This window comes from Podarcis liolepis (assembly GCF_965112155.1).
Source record: "Podarcis liolepis genome assembly, chromosome: 3".
Taxonomy (NCBI): domain Eukaryota; kingdom Metazoa; phylum Chordata; class Lepidosauria; order Squamata; family Lacertidae; genus Podarcis; species Podarcis liolepis.
This window is the reverse complement of record NC_139557.1, coordinates 10,896,776-10,916,979: the sequence shown is the minus strand read 5'-3', so window position 1 is coordinate 10,916,979 and position 20,204 is coordinate 10,896,776. Positions and strand designations below refer to the sequence as shown.

The 20,204-nt window shown below is 46.0% G+C and overlaps 1 protein-coding gene and 1 long non-coding RNA gene across 2 annotated transcripts in view; one reads left to right on the top strand and one right to left on the bottom strand.

The window, feature by feature from the left end:
• LOC310703557 overlaps positions 1-20,204 on the top strand; it is a 453,580-nt gene that overhangs the window by 369,969 nt on the left and 63,407 nt on the right. The window lies entirely within an intron of this gene.
• The window catches only part of JAG1 (jagged canonical Notch ligand 1), a 66,919-nt gene that overhangs the window by 34,453 nt on the left and 12,262 nt on the right, over positions 1-20,204 (bottom strand). Inside the window, exons 3-5 of the mRNA XM_083495890.1 lie at positions 13,121-13,172; positions 1,347-1,601; positions 52-112 (exon numbers count right to left, since the gene is read on the bottom strand). Of these exons, the coding sequence (XP_083352016.1) occupies positions 52-112; positions 1,347-1,601; positions 13,121-13,172 (368 nt within the window). The remainder of the gene's footprint in view (positions 1-51; positions 113-1,346; positions 1,602-13,120; positions 13,173-20,204) is intronic.

The following is a 20,204-nucleotide window of genomic DNA, read 5'->3' as shown; positions in this document are numbered from 1 at the left end:
TAATTTGAAAAGTTACGATTGCTTAGCCAAAGGAAGATTTGTTTAGTTTACCTGCACTCTCCGGGAATTTTGCAAGAACCGTGTTTGGGGCTGCAACCCTGACGACAGATGGCTGTGGAGAGAAGAAGGGGGGATTAGAAGGGTGTGTTTGGGGTCCCCCCCCCCTGAACAGCACAAGAGACCCTTTCCCTGGACTCTCGCCCCTCGTGGGAACGCTTTAATCTCCCGCTAGTTCTGTAATCCTACCAAATCCAAGGTTTAAACGGGTCCCTTGGATCAAGTCTACTGGAAGAGAAACTAGGGTAGGTAATGTCTCATGACAGCAACTCCATCATCCCTGGAGCAGAAATTTAAGTCCCGTTTTCAAAAGCCTCCCCTGATGTGCGAAACACTCTCTTTCCAACATATATATTATAAGTCTCCACGTTTCCTCAGGAAGAGAGTCCATTCCCTTTCAAAAGAGCCAAAATGTTCTACCGCAGATCCACCCCTACTTCTCATCTTTGCAAACCGATTTGCGTTTGAAAGTGAAAAGGCACAGCCCCACAGCTGAGTATTATTTAGGATGCAGGCTCGTAACCTAAAAATAACCTTTCTCTTGAGCAAGCACCTTTCTCTTGAAGCTTCACTATCAGAGAAGAAGAAACCTTGCTTCTTCATACTATGAAACGTATCTGATTTACTGTCATGTGTGTGGACTTATGAAGCTGCCTTATACCAGGGATGGGAAATTTGTGGCCCTAGGGTTACTGTTGGGACTACAGATCCCATCAGCCCCTGCTGCATGGCCAGGGATGATGGGAGTTCTACTGCTGGGCCTCCATTCTTACCTGCATCTTGTTTCCAATTTTGACTGGCACCAAGTAGATGACTACTAAGCTACATGGACCAATTGCCTGACTCAGTAGAAGACTGATTCCTCAAGCACAACTCTGAATACGTCCATCTCAGCCTCCGCCATTCAAAAACCTCTGCTATATTGAGCCGCGAAATCAGTTTTCCTTGAACCTGGGGTCTCCAGCTGTTTTTGGACTACAACTCCCATCATCCCTGACCACAGGTCCTGCTAGCTAGGAATGATGGGAGCTGTAGTCCAACAAAAGCCAGAGACCCAAGTTTGAGAAACACTGCACTAAATTGAGGTTGCAAGACCCATTATCATGCATCATTAAACAAGGCATAAGAACCCTCCAACTTTGCTTTGGATAGTGTGGGACTCTCGGTTAAATAGCTGACCTGTTTGCCCTCAGCTTGCCTGGAATTAAGGGGAACGGAAATTATCTTTGGTGCTCCCTGACTTCTAGCGCCACACAATACCCAGGGAACGTAACACGGGCATCACAAACCTTTGTCACAGTCCAGACCCATCCAGCCTTCCAAGCACGTTTTGTTGCCGTTCTGATCGCAGGTGTAGTGCCCAAAAAAGTCATCTCTCGGCCGGCAAAACTTGTTGCAGCCAAAGCCGTAGTAGTGCTCGTCGCAAGTGACCCGGATCTGGTATTCGAAGTGAGCCACACCTGCGTTCTGCTTCAATATCTGCCACTGGCGGCTCGGGTTGATCATCCCAGAGTGAGATGCCTTTTCGATGATGCTGTCGGCGTCTTAAGGGAGAAAGAAAACAGAAATCAGAAGGGAAAGAGCAGCCTGCGGGTCTCTGTTGCGGCACTCCTTTTCATATGAATGGACCCACCCCCCAAAGGAAGAAGAATCAGCGAGATTAAGCCAGGAGACACAGAAATATCCCCACCAAAGTGAAGCACAGCTGAGAAGCCTGGAGAGATGACTTTCCTTCGAAGCTCACACACTTGTCCCCTCATGGATGCCAGTACAGTCGTACCTTGGATCCCAAACCCCTTGGTACTCAGATGTTATGGCTCCTGTACACTGCAAACCTGGGAGTATCTTGGTTGGCGAATGTTCTTTGGAACCCGAACGTCCACAGCTTCCGATTGGCTGCAGGAGCTTCCTGCAGCCAATCAGAAGCCGTGCTTTGGTTTCAAACGTTTTGGAAGTTGAATGGACTTCTGGAACGGATTCCATTCGACTTCCAAGGTACAACTGTACATACGTTTTCTTCTACACAAAATAGGGATCCACAACCCTGTGCAACAAGCACACACATGCACACACCTTGCATGGTTTCTGCACACGGCAGCAACTGAAACTCTTGCCGGCTGCTGAGCGTTTATGCAGATGGGCAAGCACTAAGCGTTGCCTCATTTACCCAACATCGCCAAAACCACTACGAGGACTATTTACACAAGATTAATCTGACTGTGGGATAGCACTTATTAATATTTAAACTCCACATTATCATCTGTCTTGAAGATTTAGGCACCGCTATCAAAGTAAGATGCAGGCCCTGCCTGAAGGCATAACAATCTAATGAGTGGAGGATATTAAACGTTTCATCTTTTTAAACATACTTCCTTCCCCCCCCCCCTTTTACTAGCTATGCCAATTCCCATTATGCGCACATATACTGAAGCCGTAAGCACATAGGAAGCTGCCCTTATCTTCTTCTTCTTCTTTGGCGATCGCTTGTAGCTGAGTAAGATTGTCTTCCATGAACACAGTTTTAACAGTGAGTCCGTAAGTGACTGTGGAGACCAATTCTGGATCCACATGTTCTTCCACAGTAGGGACATAGGTTTCCGGGCAGGAATTGATCACGGTGTGGATTTGCCAAGCGTGCCTTCCTCTTAGTACATTTCTCCCTTTCGTCCTGATTTTGAGAGTCTTCAAAGCCCATGACATCTTTGGTAAAGGCTGTTCTCCAATTGGAGCGCTCTCAGGCCAGTGTTTCCCAGTTGTCAGTGTTTATACTACATTTTTTTATATTTGCCTTGAGACAGTCTTTAAACCTCTTTTGTTGACCACCAGCATTACGCTTTCCATTCTTGAGTTCGGAATAAAGTAATGCTTTGGAAGACGATAATCAGGCATCCGAAAATGACCAGTCCAACAAAGCTGATGTTGAAGAATCATTGCTTTGACACTGGTGATCTTTGCTTCTTCCGGTACACTGGCATCAGTTCGCCTGTCTTCCCAAGTGATGTGTAAAAATTTTTGGAGACACCATTGATGGTATCTTTCACGGAGTTGGAGATGGCATTTATAAGTGGTCCATATTTCTCAAGTCTATTTAGCCCTGAACTGTATCCACAGAGGCTGGTTGTGGCTGTCTCATATGGGGTGGGCGATATATTATCCAAAACCAGTTTGAAGTACATATTGTGATATCAGTTTCATAATTTTTGACCTGGCAATATATTGCGTGCGCCATACAAAAATCTCAACGTGGGTAAAAATGTGGTCAGCCACTCAATGCCTCTACATAACTCCATCCTTATTTCAGACATCACAATATATTGTTGTATCGCGGTGTTTGGCTGGTGATATATCGCGATGTCAAAAACCAGGTATTGCCCAGCCCTACTCTAAGATGCCAAGAAATGCTCACTGTGAAACCTCGAAGCCAGAGCACCAATGCAAAGCCCAAGAGAAAAATGGCTTCTTCACAACCAGAGGAAGGCAAAAGGCAGGAGAGGCTGTACTCTGCAACAACAAGAATGCAAAACTCTCTGCTTGCAAATGCCCTGAACTTTGTTCTGATTATTCACCCATCTGCAAGATATCGTTTCACATCTGACTTATAAACACCCTCAGGCCAACTACAGTAGAAGTGTTGCAAAACCCTATTTGCTCTGGGCAAGATTCATGCTAGAGATTTCCTGCCAGGCAGGTATAATCTGGAAACACTTTCCCTTCTGAGCCAAGCAGTGACATTGGCACTCCACTTTCAGAAGTTCACCTGGTTTTCAGGTTTTCTCTGCCCCCACCCTCTGCGAAAGCAAGCAGTCGTGTTAAATTACCCCCTCTTTTTTAGTCGTAGTAGCCAGGGCTCAAAATTGTTTTTATCGCTCTGGACAAGGAAGCAAAGATTCCCCTGGAATCTCCCTTCAAAGACTCTCTGGTTCTAGGACGGCCTCCCAGACTTTTCAAGAAAACCTAAAACAGCTACGCAACAGATCAGCAAAAACCCTAATATTTCACACGTGCCTGGGACCTGGTACGTATCTGTGGTATTTCGCTTGCTAGCCCGGCCTCAAGACTTCAATGATCTGACAGCACCTTACAACCTGCTGGACTGCAGACCGAAAATCTATCATAAAACAGCCAAGAGCTGCCTCTGTAGACTAAGGGAGGGAGAAGGGAAAGATAAGAGGGGGGAAGCATCCATGCTAGCTGGCAACTTTGCTTAGGTATTAGTAAGGTGGCAGCAGGGCAGTATCCAAAATATTTAACAAAACGAGGAATGCCCATGAAGTCAAGTTTCCGCCATGACTTAGAAGGACTAGGGCTCTTGTTCTTGTTTAATGTGTTTTTTACTCCATAAGACTGTGGTGGCTTTCCAGCATCCCAAAGCCAGGATCGTTCCAGCTTCAAATCTGTCTTTTCCCTTTTCTTGCGAGGAATCCTATTCGGAATAAGGGAATTTCCTTTTTAAAAAAGGAAAAGTTGACAGCTATGCCCAGCTGGGCTAGCTGAGAACCTTTCAATAGGACAAGGTGTCAGCAGCAAGATCTGAACCCAGAGCCTTTTAAATGTAAACCATCACCCAGACAATCTCTGTTTTGAAAAGCAGGGCAGTGGGGGAGAGCAGAGCCCCGAAGTGTCTCTATTTTCCAGGGACAGCCCCAGACTTACAGAAGCCATCCCAGTTTCCGATATCTCCCACTTTTCCTTAAAGGTAAAGGGACCCCTGACCATTAGATCCAGTCGTGGCTGACTCTGGGGTTGCGGCGCTCATCTCGCTTTATTGGCCAAGGGAGCCAGCGTACAGCTTCCGGGTCATGTGGCCAGCAAGACTAAGCCGCTTCTGGTGAACCAGAACAGCACACAGAAACGCCGTTTACCTTCCCGCCGGAGCGGTACCTATTTATCTACTTGTGCTTTGACGTGCTTTCAAACTGCTAGGTTAGCAGGAGCAGGGACTGAGCAACAGGAGCTCACCCCGTCGCGGGGATTCGAACCGCCGACCTTCTGATCTGCAAGTCTTAGGCTCTGTGGTTTAACCCACAGCGCCACCTGCGTCCCTCCCGCTTTTCCTTAGGACGTCCCTGTTTTCATCAGAGAAATGTTGAAAGGGATGGGAGAGAAAAAGGTGAATAGATACTATACATCCACTTTTCAAAAAAGGATCGTTGGGGATAGGACACTCTTACTTAAGGTACTTCTATGCCAGCCTTCAAAATAAATTCCATCGGTTTACAACAACAACAATATATGAAATCATTTGTCTTGCTTGGCCTCCAGTTTCCAGGGAAAGGATCTGTATGTTGGTGCAAATCACCATGCAAGACATACCGGTAAATGGTCCCTCCCCCCCCACTCTCGAATTAGCGCCAGTCACAGGCTATTTGCAAACCCAGCATGAAATAAGTACTATGCACTTGCAGCCAGAACCAGGCCTTGTGTTCCAGCTCCTGCTGTCAACCAAAGGCCACTGCTGACTCTTTTGGGGTCGGGCCAGAGAGCTCCCATGTTCTTGCATTCAATCCCTGCCATCTCCTGGTAGCACTGGAGAATCCCCTGTCTGAACCGGAGAGCTACTGCCAGCCAGTGCTGACAAATACTGAGCTAGGCAGAACCAATGGCCTGACTCAAAATACTCATTAGCAAAGGTTAAAAGGTAAAGGACCCCTGGACGGTTAAGCCCAGTCAAAGGTGACTATGGGGTTGCGGCGCTCATCTCGCTTTCAGACTAAGGGAGCCGGCGTTTGTCCACAGATAGCTTTCCGGGTCATGTGGCCAGCATGATTAAACTGCTTCTGGCACAACGGGACACCGTGACGGAAACCAGAGTGCACAGAAATGCCGTTTACCTTCCTGCCGCAGTGGTACCTATTGATCTACTTGCACAGGCGTGCTTTCAAACTGCTAGGATGGCAGGAGCTGGGACAGAGCAACGGGAGCTCACTCCGTCATGGGGATTCGAACTGCTGACCTTCTGATTGGCAAGCCCAAGAGGCTCAGTGGTTTAGACCACAGCGCCACCCATGTCCACACTCATACGGACCAGTTAACACCGATGCTTCTTCGCACACTTCTCTGCCCAGGGAAAGCTAAGTGGGATCATGCGGCGTCACAGTGAAAAGTGACTCCTGGGATGTGGCATTACTGGCCAGTTATTAGCAACCACACAGGGGGAAGCAGCAACAACCACCACCACCAAGGACACTCTCGTAAGCAGCTTTGGTAGGATTTTCCACATATTCCTCGCTCCCTCTCCCCGCTTGGCAGCGTGCACGAAACCAAAAGGAAATTAGTTCAGAGTTGTACAAACCTGCCATTACCGGGCCGCAAGGATGGAAGGTTAAGGACTGGCAATCCCATGGCGGCAGACAGTGCAAAGAGTCAAGTCAGCCAGCTTGGAGAGAAAGCGATCCTTACAGTTCTCATTGTTCCGCACACAGGAATCATATGATTTGAATCAAAGGGGTAAAAAAGGAGGAACTGCAGCAATTAGGAACTGAATGAAGGGGGGCGGGGGAAGGATTCACATTCCCAGGAATACGCTTTTGGCTTCGCTTTGCAAACCCTGCATAGCCTGTGCAAGAATCACAGAAACCACAGTAAGGCTTGCACAGTAAATTTCAGCTCCACTGTGCTGGAAGACTGGGTGTTAACAGGGAGCAAGCTCATGCAACTCAGTGCAGTGTGGTACACTGGTTAGAGCCGAGAGACCAGGGTTCAAAATCCCTATTCAGCCAGGAAACTCACTAAGTGGCTTTGGACCAGGCATAGTCCATCAGCCTAAAACCTACTTCACAGGGTTGCAGGGAAGGTAAATGGGGAGAAAAACGATGTGCACCACTTTGATCTCCTTGGAGGGAAGGTGGATATAAATAAATCCAATATATGAATGAACAAACTAGGTGAGTCAGGCTTTTTGGAGGAGCTACTGGAGAACTGACCAGGGTGAGGGGAGGGAGCCCAAATAAGATAATGCAGTTAATGTGACCGGCTGCAACTGTGGAGGAGGTGAAACACAGGAAGCCAATTTAGATAATACACAGAGTCACAATCGTTGGTCCAACGTAGCCTGATATCGCCTCCCCTAGCAGGCAGCAGCTCTTTCAGGCCTCAGAGCAGCCTTCTCCAGGCTGGCTATTCAAGGTCCTTCAAAATATCCCTGTGGATGCTACAGATTGAACCTGGATCATTCAGCAAGCTAAGCAAATGCTCCACCACAGCCCCCTTCCAGCACTCGAAAAACTCTTGGGTAGTCAATTTATTTTGTTTTTTTAAAAAAAGCTATCCTGAGACTCTGGTAGCTTAGAAGCTCCTACCCCTTATAGCATGCATATGTAAGTTTTAAGAATACAGTGGTACCTCGGGTTAATAACTTAATTCGCTCTGGAGGTCTGTTCTTAACCTGAAACTGTTCTTAACCTGAGGTACCACTTAAGCTAATGGGGCATCCTGATGCCGCCACGCCGCCACTGTGTGATTTCTGTTCTCATCCTGAAGCAAAGTTCTTAACCTCAGGTACTATTTCTGGGTTAGCGGAGTCTGTAACCTGAAGCGTCTGTAACCTGAAGCATCTGTAACCTGAAGCGTCTGTAACCCGAGGCACCACTGTAGTCTCTCAGTTGTGAAATGGGTACCGTATTTTTGCTCTATAAGACGCACCCGACCATAAGACGCACCTAGTTTTCAGAGGAGGAAAACAAGATACAAGAAAGCAATGCAAAGCCTTGAGTGAAGAGGGAGAAGCGCTCCCGCTGCACTCAAGAGGCTTTGCATGGCTATCCCGGAAGCCAGAAGAGTAAGAGGGATGGGTGCACACCGAACCCTCTTGCTCTTCTGGCTTCCAGGATATCTGCGCAGCCTGCATTCGCTCCATAAGACGCACACACATTTCCCCTTACTTTTTAGGAGGGAAAAAGTGCGTCTTGTAGAGTGAAAAATACGGTACTTTTTAGCCTGCTCTAAAGACCTGTGCAAATCATCATTCCTACAGCAGCGCTGCAACTTCACATCTTCAATGCTGAAACCTAGCCCTGAGCAGAATGGGCACTTTAGTTGGGTCTCATCAGGAACTGGCTTTCAGAAATCTGTCTGCCATTTCCCCTTTATGACCCTCACAACAGGTTTCAGATACGCGGGTCTGCACACACCTGCGTCTAACATGCTGCCGAAGTTCAATACGGCACTCGACTGCGTCACAACATTCCTGTTCTTCCAAGCACACACCTCAAGATGGAGGACAAACGTACCGACTCCTGAAAGTTCTGCTCTTACAGAGGACTAACCAATGCATCGCACTAAAAACCTACGAATCTCCAGGATATAGTTGCCTTGACTTCAATTTATGGAGAAATTCTGACAACACATTTGTTCCTATGCTACAGAATCAGAAGGCAGAACAGGAGAGCTTGGAGTTAGTTCTTCAGATGAGTCCCATCTTCAGAATGGCTTCTCAGACATAGCAGCAACAAGTAAAACACTGAGGGAAGCTCTTCCATCAATGACCATGACCCTGGTCAGCTAAGAACAGCTGCCAAGGGCCAGAGGCGGTGGCGGTGATGATGATGCCAAAAGATAGCATCAGGAAAGCCAAGACTTCAACCAAAATTTGCGAGCACATCCAGCAGTTTCTGCTTGAAGACCAAGGCCAGAAAACATCTGAAGAAAGCCCTCCCAAACTCTCATCCATTAATGGCTATTTATTATTGCCTCACTTCAGCCCCCAAACCGATAAACACACATATTTGTGTACCGTTCTTAACAGGGTGGTCCACCCTACGTCCGGTTACGTTCTCTTTTTTCTTTATAATTTAGCTTTTCAGATTGTAGAAATTTACAATCCATTATCCAACCACCTACATGAAAAGAGAATTCCAAGGAATCTCTTGAACTTCCCTCCTCTCTTTTGTGGGTCCTTATATTGACCTTTTCCTCCTGTATCTTTTCTATTAATCCAAATCTTTTAAATCTCCATTATACCCAAAACTCAACATTGAACTACAAGTGTTATTCCAATCCTACTAACGATTTTAATTGTTTACAATGCTTTTTAAGGGAAATTATGCATTTCCCCCATTCCTTATTAAAATTTGGGTCATCCCGGTTTCTGATTCTTCTGGTCATTTTTGCCAATGCGGCATAGTCCAACAACTTAATCTGCCATTCTTCTCTGATAGGGACTCGTCTTCTTTCCATCTCTGAGCCACTGACATCTGAGCAGCGGTGGTCCAGTTACATTCTCAGAGGACAAGGATGGCACAGTTGAAAACCACAGCAATGGCACACAGAGATACATTCTCGTTGGCTAACCCGGCAATAACAGATCTTTCTGGCCTTTTTGAGATTCGCCAGGCGTTGAATAAGAGGGCATCTTTGTTTGGGGACGGCTGTTGACTCCATGCCTGCGTGAGGGCTTCCTGGAAGTAACTGGCCGGATGCTGCTGTAAACAGGATGCAAGATTAGACAGACAGACTAGATGGAGAGTCTGCAGATCTTCGGACATTACTGGGCTCCAGTTCTGAACAGCCCCAGGCAACATGGCCCATGGTCAGGGCACTATTGTCCCAAAACATCTGGGAGGGCCACAGGACCCCCATCCTCAAGACACACCCTTTACTATTTCCAGCTGTTCCTATGGATTTGGTTTAGGAGACTGGTGTTCACCATCTCACCTGGAATAGCTCAGTCTGTAGAGCATGAGGCTGTTAATCACAGGGTCATGGGTTCAAGCCTCAAGTTGGGGGAAAATTCCTACATTGCAGGGGGTTGAACTAAATTACTCTTGTGGTCCCTTCCTACAACCCTACAGTTCTGTGATTCTTTAACTAGCCAAGTTTGAGGTTTGCAATTCAAAAAAAAAAAAAGGTTATCCAAGTTAATCACTTTCAGGCAGGGGCAAAGCACTCATTGCAAATCAGAGCACACTAGGCATCTGTAAAATGCTCTAGAAATTGAACTATCTTATTATTATTATTATTATTTTAAAAGAGCAAAAAGCAGGAAAATTGTACTCTATTCACCAGCAAGTTCTGGTAAATGTTTGCCAGTAGTAAATAAGAGACAAAACAAAAAAAGAGAGGAGGCGATCTTCATTGTAAGGGATCTCTAGTGTGATCCCTTTAAAATATACAATGCTCAATCTATTGCAAGTTTAAATTGCAAACATATGCAGGGCCACCTCTGAACTGGGTCAAACATTTCTGGTTCAGAAAATGCATTTTGACATTTTGGTTGGAGGACATCTTTTGCCTCCAGAATGTTAAGGCAAAATAAAGGGCTCATTGTGAAGCTTTGGAAATTTCGGTTTCATGAAATAAAGATGAGATCTATTCAAAGGAGAGATAGTAAAGGCTCTGAATGAAAAGGACTGGGATCCTCCGGCAAACAACAGCGTCTTTCAAACGCAGGCATTTCCTCACAGGGGTCAATGCAGAAACACCTGTAAAAGATTTCTCCTGTTTTCCATTTGAGGTTAACATAAGCATGTATATCTGTGTGCAATCCATCATCCAATGTCACCAGTGTCCATTGTAAGATGCACTTCATTCTGGAACCAAAGTGTTTGGGTGACTCTTTTTGCAGTACCATAACAACGTCTTTTGTTTTGTTTTTATCTTTATGGCGATACCTTAATAAGCTGCCTCTAACATGACCCATTTGGACAGGTGCTGTTAAGACAGCTTTCCCTGGAAGATAATTTTGCACAATGATTTGGGGAAGAGAATGACCAATATTGCATGGATAGGAGAGAAGAGTTTTACAATGAACACATCATTTGAGTTTTCTTCCCTATAAAATGATTCACATCTGCGATATGTGAATAGTAACAACACCAGATTTACAGGGTTCTCTTAAAGTCAAGCACAATTACTCTAAGCACTTCATATATGTTAGGAAAACTATTCTGTGCAACTGAAGTACGTATTTTGGCCATGTCACTTGGCCGGCCTGTATCCTAGCCGTGGAGCCATTTTTGTATGCAAAGCCTGAAAAAGCTGGAATACTTTTAGCCTCGACAGGGGAAACCCAAGTAGAACCTTCCGCCCAACTTGGTGCAAACAGTCACGACAGATAATACCGTCAAATATTTATGGTTTAAGAAGGGCAACAGAAAGACTGAGAAAACTGTCAACTTCTGAGCATAGGCCAGGATGCAAATAGCAAGCAGCCTTTTAAGATGCCAGGCAGTTGCAGTGTCAGCAGTAAGAGATGAGGTTGGGGCACATCTGGAGAAAGTACCGCAAGCTCTCCTTTACCTCTGAAAAGCAAGGGCAGCTACAGATGCAACCAATACAGTGGTACCTCGGAAGTCGAACAGAATGCGTTCCGGAAGTCCGTCTGACTTCCAAAACATTTGGAAACCAAGGCACAGCTTCCAATTGGTTGAAGGAAGCTCCTGCAGCCATTCAGAAGTTCAGTTTCCAAAGAACGTTCGCAAACCGGAACACTCACTTCTGGGTTGGTTTGTGGCGTTCAGGAGCCAAAACATTCAACTCACAAGGGATCCAAAGTATCTCTATGGGAAAAGGGATCTGATCAAACGCCCATTAAGCAACAAGTTTCGATGGCAGTTTAGCCAAACCCATCTCGACACGGTGCCATTCCCACTGTCCGTTTCTTTCGCTACATGGGAATCAAGCAACGTTCGTGATTGGGGTACGCTTTGGGAGCCGCCAAAAGGTCATCTGTAAATTGGTGCTCGCACAACAAAACTGCATGATGTTTGTGAAGCACATGGGTCGCAAACATAGGGTGAATGTGAGTGCGAATCCAGCAAGATCTGGGGGGCGCTAGTTTGAATGCCCCTTGAGTCGTGGAAAAGGGACAGCAGAGACAACCACATGAACCAAATTTTAAAGCTTTACTTAAAGATGAAAAGGATTCTGCAGAATGGTTTCTTTGAATCAGTGTTTTTATAAAGCACACTTGTTTGTGAGAATTTCTGAATCGACTGCACCTACGAGTCCACTGCAAAACCTGTTTATTTCCACACAATTTTGCAGCCTTCCGAGAAATGGCAGGGCGGACTGCTCGTAATCTCATGCACAGAAATGACTGAAGTAGTGCCATTGTTGCTGATGTCAAACTGAGATGTTGTTGGAAGACTACCCTGGCCTCTCTGGAGGCTGAATAGCATTGTTTTCAGTCACCTTTACCACAACACACCAAAGAACTTCCACTTGCATGGAGATCTGTGGATTTCAGCTCAACTTGGAAGCACAGAACACTTGTGATTTTCTGGGGGGACATTCCCCGCCATCATCCTAATACCCGCTACTGGAAATGCACCAACCGAACCATGGTCTACTGGTGGATTCTAACATAGCATGGAGATTGCTTCTCCAAACAGATGGGTCTTTTCAGCTCAGAGGCTCAGGCAGCTGCCATTTTACTGGGCAACCCTCGCTGTGTGCAGATCATCTCAAGTGAAGCTCACCCTGGAATTAGGGAAATTTAAGTTTGTCTTCTAGGGTTTGCCAATCAGAAGTTCGGTGGTTCAAATCCCCGCGACTGGGTGAGCTCCCGTTGCTCGGTCCCTGCTCCTGCCAACCTAGCAGTTCGAAAGCACGTCAAAGTGCAAGTAGATAAATAGGTACCGCTCCGGCGGGAAGGCAAACAGCGTTTCCGTGCGCTGCTCTGGTTCGCCAGAAGCGGCTTAGTCATGCTGGCCACATGACCTGGAAGCTGTACGCCGGCTCCCTCGGCCAATAAAGCGAGATGAGCACCAAAACCCCAGAGTCGTCTGTGACTGGACTTAATGGTCAGGGGTCCCTTTACCTTTTTAAGCTTGTCTCCTGCACGGAATTCAGGCTGAAACAGACAAGCTCCACACCAGCCTCCAACCTGGAACTGTCTAGATGTTTTGAACTACAAAACACCAGGAGGCTCCCACGTCTGAGGGGGCTGGTTCATACCCTTCCATTTGCCCCTTCCCATAAAGGATCAGTGCATACTTCTTCCGACCCAGAATCTCTGCAATGATCCAGCCCATTCCTCTATTTAAGCTATCCTTGCTGCTTGCTTTTAGACAGCTCGGTGGCAAACGGAGGAGACACACACAAAAAAGGCCATGTGCATACTTACTAACACTGTCGTTACTGTAATCCCAGGCTTCAACCAGCAACGTGTAGGATCTCTGTAAAGACAGCAAAAGACACCATGTTAGTATCAAAAAATAGAAATAATGGTAATGAGGCTTACTGGAGCCACTGCCATCTTTTTATTAGAGCGTGCTTTGGAGAAACGACTCTGCACGCATTTTCCTGACAATCATGTGCTCCTCTAAACATAAATAGGCAATAGATTACAGCCGAGACAAATGTGATCCTCTTGCAGCTGCTTAAACTACCTTATCCAGTCTGACTAAGCTACCTTATCCAGACTGACTCGAGCAATTTAAGGTGAAAGGTCTCTTTATCTTTGTCATCGCTAATGCATCTCACATTCTTAACCAGGAAGTTCTGCATCCACCGTTTGAGGCCTTGCACAGCTGATATGTCGCTGTAGTTTCTTAAGCATGCTGTAAAGGAAGGAAAGTAGCCCCCAAAGGAGGAGGATTTATTTTAAAAAAATAAAAATGGGGGGGGGGGTTAAAAAACCCTCTTTTTTTTCAAGATCCCAACATTTCCCCATTCTGCATGCCCAAAGCCAGGTTGCTAAGGATTGTAACTGTCAAGGTTCAGAACCGTAATCTCTAGAGTCTCTGCTTTTCAGCACCTCTTTGAACGCTTTGTCTGTGGCAAAGCCATCGCTGCTCCCACAAGTATCAGGTAACTAAAGGAAAGGACGGGTGAATCTAGCAAGGGGGGGGGGGAGGAGGGAGAAAACTGCATAAAGCAGTCTTAAAAAGAAAAAGGAAAGGGGTGGGGGATTTCACAACCCAACCCTAAACCTCTTTGGAGTAAGAGGGAAGAAATAAAAAGGCTAACTGCCACCTGCGCACTTGGGATGTACACAAGCCAAACATATTCAGGCAAGAAGGATGCTAACTAAACCAAAGCACCTTTTATCCCTAGCCTTGAGCAGGGAAAGAGAAAGAAATCTTCAAGAGTTAATCACACTTTCTTCAGGTGTCCCTCCTCCTTCCATCCCACAAGTTCAGAAAACTTCATTTAAAAGTGTGGCATGGGGAGGGGCAAGAAGGAGGAAGGACACACAGACACCAACCCACGATAATTCAGGGACAGGGATGTTTTCTATGAAGCCTACCATCAAATGCTACAAGTCTTAAGTGGTGACTTTTACGAGACGGCAAGCTACAACATGCTGTAAAATGTTGGTGAGAATTGTGGGACACGCAGGTGTACAATGCCAAGGCAGCCTCTGGTTCATCTTAAAATGTAACCGGTGTGTGGCGCTTTCAGTCACTATCCTTCCCCCTGACACATCTGGAGTGGTCGTCTGTGTTTTAAATGGTCTTTTTAAAAAGAAAAAAGAAAGAAAAGGAGAGAGAGAGAAATACCAAGAGTCCTGTAGTCATGCAAAGATTGAAGTTGTTGTGGTTGGAAAATCTGAAGTTTTTACAATGACCACAAGGGATAGAAATTTAGACACACACACAATGAACAAGCTTGGTTTCTCAGCCGGACAATTCCACAAGCCTACACATTGGGAGCGTGCCAAAATATTCCGGTGACCAGGTGTCAGTGTTCAGTCACCTTAGCTTCGTGGGACGTGGGCGAAAGGGAAATTACTCTTAAGACTCTAACTCAGGCAGCAGAAAAGAAAGTTGTGACTCATAAGCTTAAAGTTTGCCTTCTGACTAATGACATTGTTAGCACTGGCTATCAATCCATTTGCAAGGGTGGCGAGAAGGGAATTAGGTTTTTTGCAGAGACAAACAGCTTCCCTGAAAGAAAAGTAAACAACTGCAAGGTGTAAGGCATAACGCTGACTTTAAAAAGAGAGAGAGAGAGAGAGAGAGAGAGAGGGAGGGAGGGAAGAATTCAAAAGCAAACTCATTTCTCACGACTTAGCTCAGCATGCAGCCTCTGAATTGGGGGGAGGGGGGAGTCTAGTTTGCTTTTTAAATAGACAGTGTTGGATTGCAGCCTAAATATGTTTCATATTGAAAGCAGACGAGGATTCCATTTCGTTCACTGATAACTGTGGGAAAATGCTTGGAAAAGTAAGCAAAAGTTGGGCAAGTAGAGACATGTGCCCCATCTTGCAATGAGTGGCCAAACTTTTTTTTATTATCGTTATTTATTATTGCATTCATATTTCATTAGCGCTGCGTACTGTACAGGCCTTTCTCCCCGCGCAACATACAGACATTTTTTAAAGCACAGATTCGAGGACCCTTCTTCCATCAAGTGTACACACACACACACACACACACACACACACAGCACAAGATGCCAGAGCCAGAACATAAATATACATTCAGCTCAACTTGGAGGCAGTTCTATCTGTCAAGGCAGCCTTCCGCCTTGGATTAATTGCAGCAACACTCCTCCTGAGTCAATGCACAGAGCCAAAACATGTTAGAGCAAGTTGGAAGCATACCACACCAAAAAACAAAGAGCCAATTATGGTCACTCCTGCTACCTTCAGTTAAGAGGATGTTTTCACTGCAGCCTTGCATAATCGTTTGGGAAGATGTTCTGTTTTAAGGCATAGCAACAGTTCCTGCTCATTCTTAGTATTGTTTACTGGCCTGCCCCACCCCGGGCAGATGGGGAGGGAGGAAAAGCAGAATATTTTTGCTGAAAGTGCTACTGTTACTTCATACCTGGCGTTGCCACATTCCAATACAGCCCTTTGCAAATTTGTTTTGGGGTGGGGTTTTTTTAGTTTTGAAATAAAACAACCAGCTGACAAACACACACTCAAGAAAGTCACTTTCTGCACTGAAACAGTCTCTCGAGACACCTCAAAGGTCTGCCAAATTCAGGGCATTTGTGAACCACGGTCTACTTCACCAGACAACAACACTAATCACTTTTTCTCTAGCAGTGAGTGTCCACCCTCAACGATATCGGGAAAGGTCCGATAGTCATTAATGTCAGCTCAAATTAAGAGTGTGTCCACTCAGAAACTTGTAGCAGTAAGCAAAAGAGTGAAAAAAACAATTTTTCACACAGCAAGTTCTCCTGTTCTTGTAGACGAGTCCCTTCCACAATTCAAAGAGATACCCAATTTGAGTTTTGGGTTCTGTTCCTGTTAGGAACTGGGGTGGGGGGTGGGGATTCTGCTAGCACTCAAATACAACCTCCTTGCTTTCAAAGCCATGCACCTCAGAGATGATAGAGGGTTAAGAGGTGTACATCAATCCCCACTCTAGAGATCAGCAATTAAGATAGCCGAGGAATGCATGCATACGGCACAGAGGCTTAATTTTTCCCATGCCATGTCTGACCCTTGCACATCTTTGAATAAATACACCAGTCAGGCACAAGAATTCCACATCCTGAATCTTATCCCATCAAACCAAGCTACTAGGCAACGAGTCGACAGTGAGCTAGGAGACAGAGGGACACCCAATTAGCTAGTAAAACTGGGAACCAGAAGGCAGGAGGCTAATGAAAGAATCTAAGAGGGTTCAACAAAAGAAAACAGCCTACATTGAAGTTTAGGTTATGGGAGTATTTTAGTGCAGGAGACCAGACCTCTGGGCTTTGCCCGGCACCAAAAATGAACATCTGTCATGTCATCGAACTTGATGCACAATGAAGACCAGGGATGGGGAGCAGGTGACTCTCCAGAATCTGATGGACCATAATCCATATTACCCCTGACCGCTGGCCACGCAGCAACCATCAGTGTTCAAAATTAGCCAGGTGCAAGGCGCATTTGGCATCCAGCTATCAACTGGTGTGACCAAGTGAAGCTGCTTGGGTGCCACCTGACATTTCCACCACCTGGAGGTGCACACCTAGGGATCATTGGATCTGGACTGTTTTCACACACTAATACCCCATCCTGCAGAATTCTACATTCTGCACAATCGGAATGAATTTCCGGAACCATATTGTTTTTTCTGTGCAACCTGAGCAGCAGTCACCCATTCAGAAAAAGAGGTCAGAATAGGCATATCTATATCTATATCTATATCTATATCTATATCTATATCTATATCTATATCTATATCTATATCTCCCACTTGATCCTGGAACAGTACACACACACACACACACACACACACACACACACACACACACACGGATTGTTCCAGGTTCAAGTGGCTTTTCTTCTTTAAGTTCTCAGAGCTCTTAACCGAGCTCAAGGTTGTCATCTGAACCAGCAATCAATCACAGTCAGGCAATCTTTGGAAAAATAAGACTTTGGAGCTGTCTTACCCCAAAAATGACCACTAGATACAGTGGTACCTCGGGTTAAGTACTTAATTCGTTCCGGAGGTCCATTCTTAACCTGAAACTGTTCTTAACCTGAAGCACCACTTTAGCTAATGGGGCCTCCTACTGCTGCACAATTTCTGTTCTCATCCTGAAGCAATGTTCTTAACCTGAAGCACTATTTCTGGGTTAGCGGAGTCTGTAACCTGAAGCGTATGTAACCTGAAGAGTATGTAACCCGAAGTACCACTGTATTCCATTTTGGAGACTGTGCCCTTGGGCTAAGAAGCCATTTGGCCCCTAGCTTTTATACCCAAGTTTCTAACACTAGCAACAACCCCTGTGGCATCAGGGAGTTCATGCAATGGATAGTTACACCTGCACCGGTTTGTTTTTGCATGCTGCAAAACCGTGGGTGGGGAACTTGCTTTTCTATCTGATTAAATTTAATTATGTACCCCGTCTTTCCGACAACGACCTTCGAGTTCAAAGCAGCTCACCATCATGTGGCCCTCCTGGTGTTACTGGGCAACATCTCCCATCATCCCATTGGTCATGCTGGCTGGGGCTGACCAGAGTCCAACAACCCCCAGAGGGCCACAAGTGCCCCTATCCTTTCACTGTCCGTGCATGCACAGGGTGCCCATGTATATCTTAATATGACAATCCCAAAAGATATGCCAACCTCTGTCTAAGCTGCACGACTTTAGGCTGCAAATGGTCAAAAGAACCACCAACAAAAATAACTTCCACATAGCAGACTAGATCTTGGAGAATCCTTCTCTCCAACTTGTTGCTTTCCATGTGGAGCTCATACACATGAGCATGGATGGAGCAACCCAGTCTGAGCCAGGCGACCACCTCAGGCTGCAGGATCCACAGGGCAGCAGATCCCAGATATGCAATCTGGGTGCCAAAAGGCTCCTTAAACCAGAGTTAGGTAAAGGTAAAGGGTAAAGGGACCCCTGACCATTAGGTCCAGTTGTGGCCGACTCTGGAGTTGCAGCGCTCATCTCGCTTTACTGGCCAAGGGAGCCAGTGTACAGCTTCTGGGTCATGTGGCCAGCATGACTAAGCCACTTCTGGCGAACCAGAGCAGTGCATGGAAAGTCTGTTTACCTTCCCACCGGAGCGGTAGCTATTTATCTACTTGCACTTTGACGTGCTTTTGAACTGCTAGGTTGGCAGGAGCAGGGACCGAGCAACGGGAGCTCACCCCGTCACGGGGATTCGAACCGCCGACCTTCTGATCGGCAAGTCCTAGGCTCTGTGGTTTAACCCACAGCGCCACCCACGTCCCTAAACCAGAGTTACAGTCGCCAAAACAGAAAGCCTAGTTGCCATTTTGGGCCAGACGGCTCAAAAGTCGCATTTTTCGAATATGACGTTCTGTTTTCCGAAATTCATTCCAACTGCGCAGATAAAATACAACAGACAGAACTTTACAGGAAGCGTAGCTTGTGCGTGAAAACAGGCCAGATCCTAGGATCCTCAGGCAAAGACCTTGAGATGGTGGAGACATCAGGTACCATCCTGACAGCTGAGCATCTTCACTTGGTCGCAAGAGCCAGGTGCAAAATACGCCTGGCGAATTTCCAGCGCTGGGAGGGTGTGTGTGTTGCATATGAGCTCACACCAGTAGCAGAGATGGAGCAACCTAATCAGACCTAAGAACTGCTGCCTCCGCACACATACTGGTTAAGGAACGGGTGACAAAATCTGTTGAGGGCCCCCAGGGACCTGTTTCACCAATCCTCTCTGCATCCCTTTCATGGCAGGGCAGGTTTGCCTGGATCAAGATGCAAAGCCGCCCTTCTTTGCTATGATAACGGATCATGATGCAGGGAGCACCGCACTTCCCTTGCAACACTGCCTGCTTCTGGCACAACCCTGCCAAACCACCACCAGCACCAGACCACATCACCGCAGCCCCATATCACCAGCAGACCTGGCCCCGTGTTGCTAATTCAAAATGTGATGCAAAATGTGTTTGCCAGGACAAGATGTGCAGAAAAAGGCATTGGGGAAAACCACAGAAGAAGCTGCACTTCTGTTGCTGTTTGCTATTGGATTCCAATGGATTGTTGAATATTGCTTTATTTGATTTAAGTTGTTTATTTTAAAGTTATTGTGACTTTTTATATAGGATCTGATTGTTACAATTAGTTATTTAATTGTTGTTGTGTGCTGGAAGCCACGCAGAGTGGCAACACAGCCAGATGGGCGGGGTTGAAATATTAATAATAATAATAATAATAATAATAATAATAATAATAATAATAATTCATGCTGGACACAGCAGTACAGGGGCAGTATAGGAATGAGACAGCTAGTCTGTGGCCCTCCATTTGTCATTGGACTCCAATGCCCAGCAGCCCCAGCCAGGATGGCAAATGAGTTGACATGATGGAACTTGTAGTTTAGAAGAATCTGGATAAACACAGGTTCCCCATCTCAGATGTAAAAGCTGGCCACAGCAGAGCAGAACTAATGGAGTCCACCACAAAACTGAAACAAAAAACTACTGATCAAGATCTCCTTTAAAAGAGCAAAGTATGGCTGTTAAAGTGGTTGGGGTTTTTTAACGACACAATCCTAGTCTCTCCCACACACTGATATCCTCATTGGGTTTTCACGGGCATTGTAGGTAGCTAACCACACACTCCCAGGTGTGGGGAAAAGGAAAGGATTATGCTAAGCATGTGATCAGATTACAGGTGAGAACTTTCAGGCCCCAGGCCAGGAGTGGGGAAAACCTGTGAATCTACAGATGTGCTTGGACTACAACTCCCATAATTCCTGATCACTGGCCATGCCAAACCTAGGCAAACCTAAAGAGGCAGAAATTTAAGAGGACTTGCAAATTCTGG